The sequence below is a fragment of the Sarcophilus harrisii genome, chromosome 5, assembly GCF_902635505.1.
Source record: "Sarcophilus harrisii chromosome 5, mSarHar1.11, whole genome shotgun sequence".
NCBI classification, from domain to species: domain Eukaryota; kingdom Metazoa; phylum Chordata; class Mammalia; order Dasyuromorphia; family Dasyuridae; genus Sarcophilus; species Sarcophilus harrisii.
The window spans coordinates 122,664,631-122,679,088 of NC_045430.1; the positions used below are offsets into that span (position 1 = coordinate 122,664,631).

Genomic DNA, 14,458 nt, shown 5'->3' on the forward strand with positions numbered 1-14,458 from the left:
ATATACAGACAAGTTTTATAAGGATAAACAGAAAATAATTAAAACAAGGAAACAAATAGGAAGAAATATGTAGGAAGAGTCAACAGCAAATAAAAATCTAATCTCAAACATGGAAATGCTCAGTGATTTCTTCTTTTGATTTGATGTCTTACCTTTACTAAAAGATCCTTGGCATCTTTCTGAAGCCAGTTTGGGTATAAAGGATTGTCCATTCTGATAGAGTGGAAGAGCTCTTCTTCATCTTGGCCATGGAAAGGTGACTGACCAATTAGCATTTCATAGAGGAGGACACCGAAGGACCACCAGTCGACAGAAGTGTTGTATTTCTGACCCAACAAGATCTGTATACCCACAAAGAATAGAGTTATATATTATAGAATTACTGAATTCTAGAGTAGAAAAGGAAATAAGTGATCATTTAGTTCAATCTCCCAATCAACAAAAGGATTCTTTCTGTAATCTTCCTGAAGGGTGCAGCTTCTTTTTGAACATTCTAGTGTTAAGAAGCTCACTATCTATCGAAGCAGCTCATTTCAGTTTTGGACAGTCTTTACTCTGTTAAGATAAAATCTGCTTCCAAGTTATGTTTTGTTTTCTGACATCACACAGAATAAGTCTAATAATTCCTCTTTCACATAATAGGTTTTTCAAGATTAATTGAATAGAATTTAGTATTATGTGCTCTATATTCAATTGATCCTTAGATGACATCCTTTCTAGGTCTCTTGATGTCCCCATTTTTCTTCACTAGACATAATCTAGCTGGTCAATATTTACTTAAATCATGATACCCAGAAATGAACACAGCTTTCTAAATGTGGTCCATTGACTGATAACCTCCCTTGTTCTATATATTTTGGTTAATAGTTGGGATAACATGAAGGAATGGAAAGAATAACTGATTTGGAAATCAGAGATGAAGATTATATTCCTACTTTTCATTTGTGACTATTTCACGACTACAAGGAAATTTCCTCATTGGATTTCTGGTTTCTTTATTTATAAAATATGACTAAATAGCTTCAGAAAAAAGAAAAATTATAGGGAAGGAGAGAGATCTGAAAAAATTAGTGATGGGCAGCTAGATGAATAGAGTGCTGGGCTTGAAATCAGGAAGCCTTTTCCTCTTGAGGTCAATCTGGCTTCAGAACTTACTAGCTATATGACCTTGGGCAAATCATTTCATCCTTTTGCCTCAGTTTTATGGCAAACTACTCTAGTTTATTCACCAAGAAAACCCCAGATGAGGACATGAAGAATTGAACGTGACAAAAATGACTGCACAACATCAACAAATTTTCATTAAAAAATAGGGAGGAATCACCAAACCAGGGAGTTTAGTAACAAATCCTGGCAGAATAGGCCTGGCTGTTTTTATAAAGGGAATCAGTAATTGTTAAAGGCTAGGGTGGGCTCATTTCTTAATGAACAGGCTATTTCAGACTAATCTCCTTCTTTTAAAAATTATTTTTAAAATTTTGTACAGTGTTACTAGAACAGTAGAATGTTGTAGATATAGTCTACTGATATTTCAGCAGAACATTTGATAACATCTGTCATTGTAAGCTTGTGGACAAGATGTAAAGGTATGGACTAGATAGCAGTGCAACTAGGTGAATCCAGAACTGACTGAATGATTGGACCCAAAGAATAACCACGGATTAATGGTATATTATCTTGGAAAGAGGCTTCTAGGAAGCATTTCAAATATTTGGCTTAGGTTCTTTGTTATTTAGTAATTTTATCAATGATTATTTTGGAGGCATGCAGAGCATTCTTATCTGATTTGCATTCGAAGGTTAGAGACATAGCTAATACATTGGATGACAAATCTGAAAAAGAATTGATAGGTTAGAATGTGTGCTACTTTGAATAAAATGAATTAATTGTATAAGTACAGGATGGGGAGAGGCATGGACAAATAACTATGTAGGAAAATAAAAAAAAATTATGTATGAGAAAAAGATTTGGAAAACTTAGTAGATTGGTAGCTCAATATGAATCAACACTACAATATTCAAAAAACAATGTGATTTTAAATTAAATTTAAGAGTGTAGCCATAGCAAAGGAAGTGTTAGTCCTGCTTTGCCTTTCCTGATTAAAGTAAACTTGGAATATTATCAGTTATTCAATTATTTTTAAGCATTCACAGGCCGGTACCATGTTGGATGCTGGGAACACAAAGAGAAAAATAAAATAAAATCAGGCTTGCCCTTGAGGAGCTTACATTTCTAAGGGGGAGGGGTTTCAACATGTAAATATATACATATATATATATATATATTTATACACAAATATTTTTGTATACATACATATGCACATGTATACATATATATCTATTTATGTATCTTCACAAAAAAACAAATATAAGATAAACTTCTTCAGGGAATGCACCAGAAGGGTGGGTAAAGGGAAAGGTCACTTTGTAGATGGTGATATGTGAGCTGAATCTGGAAGGAAACTAAGTATACAAAGAGGTACAATCAAAGAAGGAGTGCATTTCATCCAGTCAGTGGACTACCAATCCACCAAGCCTCCCAGAGATTTTATATACATATATACATACATACATACATACACACACATTATATATATATTATATATATAATGTGTGTGTATGTATGTATGTATATCTTATATATGTATATATATATGTTTGTACATGAAATTAGTTGTTTTATACATAAATTTATTTATATGGTGGAAAGGCACAGAGATTGGGGTTGGAGCATGTGATGTTCATATAACTGAAAAAGGTGGATGGAGCTAAAGACAAAGTTGATCTTGAAGGTAACAGGGAATTACTGGAGTTTATTGAACAAATGAAGTGAGTCAGACCTATGCTTTGGAAAAACCACTTTGGTAGTTTGTGCAAAGGATGGAACAGTTTAAAGCAAGGCAAGGAGACTACACTGGAGAGGAAATTCAATAGTTCAGGTGAGAGCTGATAAGTGCCTTGTTTGGTGATGACTGTGTGAATGGAGAAGACAGAAGCTATGGACGTAGAAACAGCAAGACTTGAAAACCATGGGATACAGGATGTGAGAGTGAAGAGTTGAAGATGACAAGGAAGTTATGAAACTGGAAGGATGGTGGTGTCTTTGACTACCATCAGAAGTAGTCCATTTCTATATGTGCCATAATTTATGAAGGACATTGACAATCTGGACTGTGCTCATGGGGATGGGGGAGGAGACCAATTAGGCTGGTGAGGAGGTGGAGATCATGCCATATAGGTACTGATGAATAGAATTGGGGTAATTTAGTTTATAAAAGAAGGATATGAATGAACTGGGGTATAGAGCTGGAAAGGACCATAACAAGGGTCCTTTAATTCAACTCATTTTACAGATGTGGATCTTCAAGAACCAGAGCAATTAACTAACTCACTCAAAGTCAAGTTTATGCAGGGAGTGGTATGTGGCAAAGATAAGACTTGAACTTATGTCTCCTGATTCCAAAGCAAGTATTAAGCTGCCTCCTAATAGCTGGTATCATTCAAAGAGATATAAAAAAAGAGAGATTAAACTCATTTAGCCTTGTACAGAACACGGGGCAATTGGCAAAGTTTTCAGAGAAACTGAATTTGCTTTGATATTAAAGAAAACTTTTTAAACTATTAGAGAACTTAAAACAGGCAGCATCTGGTATATATGGAACCACTCCACTTGAATCAGAGGTTCATTTTCTACTTGTAGAAGATGTCATAGGGAGAATTATTTTTTCAGGTATGATTTGGACTACCTAAGTTTTAAAATCATTTACAATTCTGAGATTCTGTGGGGCTGGGTCAAGAAAATATAAAGTGTGGCATTTTTGTTGTTGTTAAGTTATTTTTATTTTGATAAACCTTGGGCAAAAATAATAAAGTGACATTTTATTTGCTGTGACTTCTTCTAATTGCTTTTTAAAAGCTTTTATTTATTATTCATTTTAAACTTAAATACATAAAGACAAAAAAGTTTTCCTCTATACAGCACAACATAAATAGAGAATTCATTATAAAACCATGAATTTATATTTTACACTGCTTCTTTTTTGAAAGACTATGTAATAATTACTATACATAATTTTCAAAGCTATTCTCCTTTCTATGCCTCCAAGTTTTCTCTTATTCTTTGCTATGGACTTTTAATATTTTTTCTCTGCCTTCAAGTTTTCTTTTATTCTTTGCTGTGCACTTTTTATATTTTTTCTCCTCATATCTCACGCTATCTTGTGCATATATATGTATGTATTATGTGCATATACATGCTCACATATGTGTAGCATTATACTCTACATACTTTTATTTATTGGTTCTTTTCTCTGGGGCAGATGGCATCTTCCTCCACAGATCATTTGCAGTTTTGAATATTTATAATTTTCAGAATGAGTTAGTCACACAAAGTTGTTCTTAAAAAAAATACTGCTATTACTGTATACTTTGTTCTCTTGGTTCTTCTCATTTCATTCTTCACTATTTCATGTAAATCTTTCCATATTTTTCTAAAATCAAGGAACTCTTCACTTCTTATAGCACAGTAGTATTTCAATGCAATTCCATACCACAACTTATTAGTCATTCCCCAATTGATGGGCATTCTAAGGTATGATATTTTTGTTATCAACATCAAATAAATCAAATGCTGTACAAGGTCTGGATAAGTTTTATGGTTAACCAGGCTTAATGGCGATATTCCCCGGCTGTGGGGAGAACTGTGAGCATTCATATATCATATCTGGAATATATTAGAAATGGAGTTATTTTTTTCTTCTAGGAGCCATTACATGATTTGAGTAATCCTTTGATGAATCTCTGTGCTTGCCACATGGCCTCCTTGACCCTTTACTCACTGGACTGGCATGACTTTATTTGACTATATCTGGCATTCAATTTTTAATTCTATCTTGTTCTCACAACTTGGCTTTAATCCTTTCCCTCAGTCCTCTCGCACATCAATCAATTTTATTTGTAATCCTACATATTGAAATTCAAAATAGCTCTGAGGGTTTGGTCTTTGACAATTCAATCTATTAATTTTAATTTGGCATCTACTTTGTGCAAGGTGCCATTGAACGTACAAAGATGAACATGACAGGCTTCACTGCCTTCAAGGAGATATTAAAAGCTTTTATATTAATACAATTCAAAGCAGAATTAGACAAATGTATTAGAAAAGTATAACAACATGCTATTTCCATAGCATAGTGAGTGAGATCACTTAAAGCTTAAAGGTATCAGGGTAAAGCTTTATGAAGAAGGTAAGGATTTAGTTGGGCACTGAATGAAGTCATAAGACTTGGGCAGGTAGAGATTGAGAAGCTGTGGGGGGACATTTAAGATACAGGGAAAACTATAAGTGAATTTGTAGAGAGGAAAAAGCCAAGGTATGTGTGTGGGGAACAATAAGTAACCTGAAATATGGGTATAGTAGAAGAAATAGTGGAAATTTAGACTGCTCTAGCAAACTCAAGTTTAGATTTCATTCAATAGATGATGGGGACTCTTTGGAGGCTTTTTGCCTTTCCTTTTTTTGGGGGGGGGGAGCAGAGAGTTGATGTTGGAGCTTTGCATTAGGAAGATTAATCTGGAAGCAGCAAATAGTATAGATTGGATTGGTTGAGGAGCTGAAAGTGGGGGGAAATAATTGGAAAGCTACATGAGAGGTGAGAAGAGAACCTGACAGGGTAATGGGAATGGAAAGGGGAAAGAAAATGATAGAGGCAGGAGTGAAGATGATTTGAATTTTGTATGTAGTGACTGAAAGATCATGGACTTGATACAAATATGAGAAGTCAGAAGGAGCTTCTTTTGGGGTGGGAACATAGATGAGTTTTCGTTCAAATATGTGGAGTTTGAGATATATGGAGATTGAGTATACAGGGGGAGTTATCCAGCAGCTGGTCAGGGATGAGGACTAGAGATTAGGCAAGAAATTTAGGTTTTATAATGAAGTTGGAGGATAAATGAAAATCACAAAAGGGAAAATGTGGAGAAAGAGCAGAGAAGATGATCAGTGAACCTCACAGAATACCTACCTGTGTTTAAAGGTTAATAAGGGTCAGTGGTATCTAAGAAACAGTAATCGATTCAGGAGGAAAACCAAGAATGTTGTGCAAACCAAGGGTAGAAAAGCCATGGTCAAAAGTGTCAAATGACACAGTTAGGCTTAGTTTAAGTTTAGTGATCTCAAAATGGACCCCATGGCCCCTGAGAACCTTTCAGAAGGTCTGTGAGGTTAAAACTATTTTCATAATGATATTTAAACATTTTAATTTCCCATATACTTGCTCTTCCTCTTTGTCTCTATCACTAATGTAAAAACAAGCTCTTTGAAAGGGTCCCTAATACTTTTTAAAAAATTGTTTTGGGTGTAAAGGAGTCTTGAGAGCAAATAATTTGAGAATTACTCTTCTAGTTGAATCCAAGTTTATAGAGGGGGAATAACTGATGTTATTAAATCTTATTGGTAGGGTCTAAAAGAAGACACTTTTGGGACTTTTGGAGTGAGGAGGAAAATGTAACAAATGAGTAAAGAAAAAATGTTTTAGTGAGGGACAGGAAGATTGAGGGATTACATGGCTAATAAAATTAATTTGTGCATATAATATTAATAACAACAATAGTAGTATAAATAGTATTTATATAGTACTTCAAGGTTTGCATAGACATTATTTCATGTGATCTTCATAACAATCCTATGAGAAAGGTACTATTAACCCATTTTCCAGATGAGGAACCTGAGGACTGAGAGAGAGGTTAAATGACTTGCCCCACTAATGTCACACAATTAGTAAGTGTTTAAGACTGGATTTGAATTTAAATCTTCCTACATATCCTTTATATCCAGCACCCTACCACTATGCCTGACCAGCAGGTAAGATGTGCTGAAAGTGGAAATAAATAAATGGAAAAGATTTATAAAAGTTAATCTGTCACATAAAACTAGGGAAAGGGAGAGGCTGTAGAGATGTCTATTGTTTAGAAAACTCTTGGTTTGTGACATTTCCTGTTCCCTTGTTTGTACACTCTTAGTTTGAAGAGATTTTAAATGCATTGATATCTACAGGCTAATATACACGAAGAATTTCCAAAAACAATGAGCTGAGCTGGTTCAACAGTTCTTAAAAGGTAAAACTTGTCATTTCTTGTTTAACAGATGTGGAACTTTGTTTAAATAAAGAAAACTTAAAATGGGAAACCATGTAATTTTAAGCTGGGTCCACATCCGTATCTACAGAGCAGATAATTAAGGTAAAGGAGCATTATTTTGTTTTATCTCTGAATTGTCTAAGTGGACACAGTTGTATCTTCAATGAACATTTATTTTATGTCCACTGAATATTTGCTACTGCCCTACTTAAGGTTTTTTTTTTTTATAGGAAGTTCAGAAGTCCTTTCAAAACCAATCTTACTGTCAATGACAAATCTGGTCTTTTTGGAAAGAATCAATAGATCATTTTAATTTAGATCTGTAAGGTACCTCAAAGATCCACTCTTCTCTTTTTTCACATGAGGAAACTAATCCTCAGGAAAACTAAGCTCAGAACTGATTTCTCTTGCCCAAGATCACACTTATGATAATTAAAATGGCAGAGCCAAAATTTGAAATCAATCCTGTGACTGCAAATTCACCAGTGTTCCATCTACTCTACAGGAAAAAATAAACTCTCTTAAAATTGTTCTTTTTCAAATAGAGCATGATGGTCATTATCATCACCATTATTTTAATCCCTACTGTTCACTAAGGCCAGACCTTCTACTTGTCATCTCATCTTCTACCTCTTCTAGGAACTCACTCTACCATTCAGGCAATCTTTCTTATTCAACTTCCCTCCCCACTCTTCCTTTTACTTCTTCCTCCTCTCCCTACTAATTCCTTCCCAACTCTCTACAAAAATCCTTTTAAAAAAGCCTTTATTTGAATCTTATAATAATAATAGTTGTTTTTCTGTGCTGACTCTGACCCTATTTTTTTTTTTTTTTGGCAAGGATACTTAAGTGGTTTGTTATTCCTGTCCCCAAACCATTTTATAGATGAGAAATTGAGGCAAATAGGGTGCCAGGGTCACATAGTGTCTTAAGGCCAGATTTGAATTCATGATGATGAGTGCTCCTGATTCCAAGCCCAGTGCTCTATCTACTGCATCACCTGGCTGTCCTTTTTAAATTTCTAAAAATACTAATTAAAATCTCTTTAAGAATTCTCTTTATATTTCTTTGTAAGCTGATGATTATATTCAGTTCCATCAGGAAATAAGTTCTCTTAGTCCTTTTGCTTTATCCTCTCCTCAGCTACACAGTTAACTATCTCTGGAAAAGGACAGTTAAATTCTAATCTGCTCACAGATCCCCAAAGAATGTGAATTAAATTGTAATTGTCCAATATTTCTCTCTCAAAGACACAGTAATAGCATGCAGAGTCTCTTTGGGAAAGGATCCTGAAGCTAATGTTATATCTAGACATCTAATCACTTGAAAACATTTAAAAAAAAACACTTTTCTGGGGGCATCTAGGGTGGCGCAGTGGAGAGAGCACCAGTCCTGAAGTCAGGAGAACCTGAATTCATATCTGACCTCAGACACACCACTTCCTAACTATGTGATCCTGGGCAAGTGATTTAACCCCAATTGCCTCAGTAAAAAAGAAAACAGAAAAAAATACTTTTCTGCTTAAAAAAAATTAGCCCAGGTATTTTTTGTTTGTTATTATATACTGAATACAATTAAAATACTATTGCCTTATATTCAATGCCTTCTATAATCTAGTATTATCTTTCCTTTCAAGCTTTATTTCCTTTCATACTACATATGCTCTAGAGTCCAGGGGTCCTCAAACTATGGCCCGCGGGCCAGATGTGGCAGCTGAGGACGTTTATCCCCCTCACTCAGGGCTATGAAGTTTATTTAAAGGCCCACAAAACAAAGTTTTTATTTTTACTATAGTCCATCCCTCCAACACTCTGAGGGACAGTGAACTGGCCCCCTATTTAAAAAGTTTGAGGACCCCTGCGACATACCAAATCACTCTCTGTAGCCAGAAAATGCCTGCAATTTTTAACCTCTGTACCTTTGATCATGATGTTTCTTGTGCCTGAAATGTCATCTTTGCCTACTGAATTGTTATTTATACCTTAAAGCCCAATTAAAATAGAACTTCCTCTATGAAGCCTTTTTGTTCTCCAGTGTTAATAAACACTCTCTTCTATCCCTGGTCTTAGAAACTTTTTTTGTTTTGCAAAATTGTGTTGTGTTATCATACTTGTCTTGATGTTTTTTTCTGGGTGTTTAGTAAGGCATAATAAATAGACTGAACTGAAGGTCATACATAAGAATTTCTGTGGGCTGCATACTGACTTAGAAAACCACCCTATTGACACTATCTACATTGAACTGTATTTTCATTTATTTTCTTAAATATTTTCCAATTACATTTTAATCTGATCCTGGTATTCAGGAGAGTTGTGGGACATGAATTTAACATTTTTTTCGCTTGAGTATTTAAAAAAACAACAACAACGTAGGAGACTTTGAAATGTTTCATACTCAATGCAATAAGCAAAAACATTATTAAAATATGAGTACATGTATCTTGAACAAATACTGTGGATGGAAAGGAAACTGGACTCCATATTAATTGTGAGGAAGAGAGCAGGCAGTGACATGATATAATACTGGGTCTGGAGTCAGGAAGACTTGAATTCAAATCCATTCTCAGACACTTAGTAATTATTTGAACTGGGCAAGTCACTTAATCCTGTTTGCCTCGGTTACTTCACATCTAAGATGGACCTCTCTCACAGTGTTGCTTGTAAGGATCAAATGAGATAATATTTGTAAAGCGCTTGGCACAATGACTGGTACATAATAGTTAATGTCTTTTTTCTCTTTTCTCTTCTTCCATCCTTTCGCTTTCCCTCCCTTCCTCTTCCCTTCTTTTCTCCTTCCCTCCCTTCTTTTCTTCCTTTCTCCCTTCCTCTATCCCTCCCTTATTTCCTCCCTCCCTCCTTCCCCCTCTCTTTTCCTGTGCCTTTGCTCCTTCCTTCCTTCCCTCATTCTCTCCTCTCCTCTTTCCTCCTTCCTTCCTTGCTCCCTCCCTCTCTTCTCCCCATCCGTTATGTAGTGCTTTCAATGACCCCAACATGGCTTTCTATCTTTTAAGCAATTCTATCTTTCAGGTAATGCTTGTATTGCTGAAAGCCAGCAAATGTCAATCCCAAAAAGCAATGGAAATACAAATGGTGTGCATGAGTGGGTAAGAACATATAACCAATGAAGAAAATATGGGGGAAGGGACATAAAGAATATCATGAGAGAGCTGTATGACTGAAAAAGAAGATGGAACAGTCATGGGGAAAGATTGAAGAATAACTGATAGCCAGACCACATATTTGACATATCTATTAAGGATGAGAGAGTAAGATTTCCAATATATTGAGTAGACATCCTGGAGGAGTTATGGGAAGACAAGTCTCATAGATCGAGAAAGCACAGATACATTACATTCTGTATTATTAGAATGGAAGAAGAAAAATCACAAATCCATTGAAGTATTACATTATAATTATGAGTGTATGTGCTTTTTTCCTCCTATTAATAAATATTTGTTGACTGAATTCAAATATGAAGAGATTGTCTTAACAAAACTTTTTACCTCCTCCAGTACCTCTCACAGTGCTTTGCATATGGTACACTTAGGAAATATTTATTGTATTTAATTTAAATTACTGAAATATGTTTTTGACCACCCAAAGTGTACAATTGGAGCTAGGCTTAGCCACTTTCCATGTGATTTCTTGTCAGTTTTCCTTTCTGGTCCATTTCTCTAACTAATGACTGCCATATTCTGAGAGCAAGTACTGAAGGATAAAGCTGGATTCCTAACAACTCACTGAGAAATAGCTTTATTTAAAATATAGACAAAATTTCACTGAAATGATTTCTAGGAAATTTTGATATAAAAGCTTTGTAGAAGATAAAGCCCAAATGCTTTGAGCTTACATAACCCAAATCCTCCTACCTTCAATATTAAGAGGAAGGAGAATTGGCAATGTTTGAACTAACGAACAGGTGTTCTGAAAGGGAATGCTCAGCATCTGCTGAACTGTTTACCTCTGGAGCAATGTAGTCAGGAGTTCCACAGAAGGTGCTTGTCCTCATGTCTCCAAACATGTTCTCTTTGCACATGCCAAAATCGGCTATTTTGATGTGTCCATCCTTGTCTAATAAAATGTTGTCCAATTTCAGGTCCCTGTACAATAAAAGGGAAAACATTTTGTGTTTTTAGGTCAGCTGTTGTGTTATCACAACTGACAAGGGTAGTTCAGCTAATCCCAGAACAGGACTGGCAATTGAAAAACAAGATCAGGTTGAATGATACAACAAACATTGGTTAAGGGTCTATTATGTACAGATGCTGAGGATAAAAAGACAAATAGCTTACATTATGTGTGTTGAAAGAAATGGCATTTATACAGATAAACCAGTACAGAATATATGCAAAATAAAAACAGTACTTCCAGAAGGGAGGGTAGAATCAGATGTGGGGAGGGATGGGTAAAGCTCAGGAAAAGCTTCATATAGGAAATGACTCAAGCTGAGCCTTGGGAGAAACTAGGAATTCCATGGCAGGAAGGAGATACAACAAAGGTAGAGGAAGAAGAGAGAATGGTGAACAACAAATAGACAAGTTTGCCTAAATTATGTATAAGAGGCAGTGATGGAAGATCATCCTGGAAAGATAGATGGAGGCCATACTGTGAAAGATCTTTAATACAGTGAGAAGAATTTGCATTTTATCCTAGGGTGAATGGTGAGTCAATCATTTTGAGCAGGGGAATGACATTGTCAGATCTATACTTTAGAACCCTCAATATGGTGGCTTTCTGAAGGATTGATTGAAGGGGGGAAAGACTAGAGATAGGGAACTCAGTTGGGAGGCTATTGTAATAATTCAGGTGAGAGCTGATGAGATTGAAGTAATGTTCTGAAGAAGACGTCAGTGTATCCTCATCAAAATTTTTTCCCTATGCTTTCTTTCTTCCCTTGCTTTACTCATCCCCAGTACAGAGAATCCTCATGCCATGAACTTTTCAGTGATTTCCTTCAACTGAAATCATTTTGATTAATAATATATTGTGCTTTTCTTATAAACTTAATTCTATTTTATATATTTTAAAATTTTATTCTGAATTTAAGAAAGAAAACTAGAATGTCCATAATATAGAATAGAAAAAAATTATACATGATTATACTTGAAATTTCAAATCTATTGTTATTTCTTTTAAATATATAACTTGCTACTCCTTTTAAATAAAAAATAAAGTTTTCACATTCTATTTTATAATTCTCTGAATTTAATCTCCTTGAAACACCTAAAACAAGCTTCTTGAAGACAGGAATTCTAATTTAGTTACCGTTTTGTAAGAATGTAAAATAATGTAAAGAAAGTAAAATAATGTAAAAAGAATGTAAAGTAATGTAATGTAAAAGAATGTAAAATTCATGTAAACACGAATGAATGAATGCATGCCATCCCTTGAACTCCAAACCCCTTCCTTCTAGACTTTACTTATGCTTCGAAGTTTTTCCTTATTTATCTTCCTCATCAAAATGCACTTGTGCTGTGTTCTATTCTTCTTGGGACTTGTACTTTTCTAGAAATAAGCTATGCAGTGTGTAAGTAGACATTAATAGATTAATATTTTTCCTTTCCAGATAACACAATTACATATAAGGGAAAAAAACCAACAATCCTGAAGTAGTGATTTTACTTGGGCAGTCAGGTGGTATAGTAGATAAGAGCACTGGGCTTGGAATCAGGAAAATTCATCTTCTTGAGTTCAAATATGGCTTCAGACACTTACTAGCTGTGTGAAAACCCGGGCAAATTACATAATTCTGTTTGCCTCAGTTCTTCATCTGCAAAATATTATGGAGAAGGAAATGCCGAACTAAAGTGTTTTTGCTAAAAAAACAAACAAATCCAAATGAGGTCATAGAGAGTTGAACACAACTGAAAAATGAGTTAATAAAGTGATTTTACTACAAGTTATAGATGTATTGAGTAGCAGTAATCCCCTATATATAATCATAAATGATACTTTCAGAATTTCTTCAGTCATTTTGTTTGGATTGCTTATCATGTGTGTTATATATATTTACATGTATTATTATATAACACACAATAATTTATAATATTTTAATTAGGGAGGTCCAAACAAAGTGGCAAGAGAAATTCTGAGAGAGAAGATTTAGGGAACATATGATTTAGGGAGCCAGAGAAGGTTTCATGAACACTTGCTATAGTGGAAAGAGAAATTGGTTTAAAGTAATAGGTGAGTTCAACTTCTGGCTTTGCTATTCTGTTGGTGTAATCTTGGTGAGCCACTTCCATGCTCTAGATCATGGGTGGGTAAGGTAGGCAACCATAGGTGGTGATGAGCTGAAAGTTAGATATAACCTCTCTCTGCTTGAGTTCTATAAGTTGATAATTTTGTATGGCCCGAGAATGATATTATAAACATCCAAATGGCCTTTGACAGTAAAAAGGATCTAGACCTTTTTACATTTGTTAAATGAGAGGGTAGAACCACAAGATCTTTAAAGTCCTTTATCATCTCATACTTTCAGGTATCAGAGAAGGTCTTTTGTTTGGGGCAATGGGATACTTTGACCTGATTTGAATCACATCACATCTCAAGGGGCTTCTTACTCTAACCATTCTGGAATGACTAAGTGCTGTTACTTTCTCTGCAGCATGGTATATTGGATAGGGCATTAGACTTGGAGTCAGTCAACAAGTCTTTATTAAACATTTACTTTGGGTCAGGAAGACTTGAGTTCAAAGACTTACTTAGCTGAATGGCCCTGAACAAATTATTTAACCTCTCTGTGCCTCAGTTTCCTTATCTGTAGAACAAAAGAGTTGGACTCAATGTTTTCTAAGGCTCTTTCCAGCTCTAAATCTATAATCCTATATGTACTATGATATAAAACTTTAACACAATGTGGTTAAGACCTGAAACTGGGGACCTTTATTCTGCTCTGTGGTCTTTTCTGGTTAGGGGCAGAAAGGTCTGAGAAAGGAGCAGAAGTGGAATGAAGAGGATGTGGTTTTTACCATGTCATGTTATATGCAGGTACAAACCACTTACGTATCCTCTGATTCACTTGCTTCGTATTTAAAGCAAAAACAAAGGAAAAAAAAAGAGGAGTGTTTACTTCGTAGAAATGTAGTGGGTTTGGGCCTTCTTTTCAGCAAAAAGTCACATTATAAAGTCATATCTATTTGTTCATATTTATTGAGAATCTGTACTAAGCATGGTACTATGACAAGAAGGAATACTTGGGATCCCTTACAATGGAGCTATGTATGACTTTGGCCATGTAGGTATTCCCTGCAGTAGTCCAGACTGAAACTATGTGGGAGAATAGGAAAAGTTCTGAACCTCAAGTCTGAGGAAGACCTTGGT

At 35.1% G+C, this 14,458-nt stretch overlaps 1 protein-coding gene across 1 annotated transcript in view; it reads right to left on the reverse strand.

The window, feature by feature from the left end:
- PRKCQ (protein kinase C theta) overlaps window positions 1-14,458 on the reverse strand; it is a 187,913-nt gene that overhangs the window by 19,709 nt on the left and 153,746 nt on the right. The window contains exons 15-16 of the mRNA XM_031938503.1: window positions 11,097-11,235; window positions 153-341 (exon numbers count right to left, since the gene is read on the reverse strand). Of these exons, the coding sequence (XP_031794363.1) occupies window positions 153-341; window positions 11,097-11,235 (328 nt within the window). The remainder of the gene's footprint in view (window positions 1-152; window positions 342-11,096; window positions 11,236-14,458) is intronic.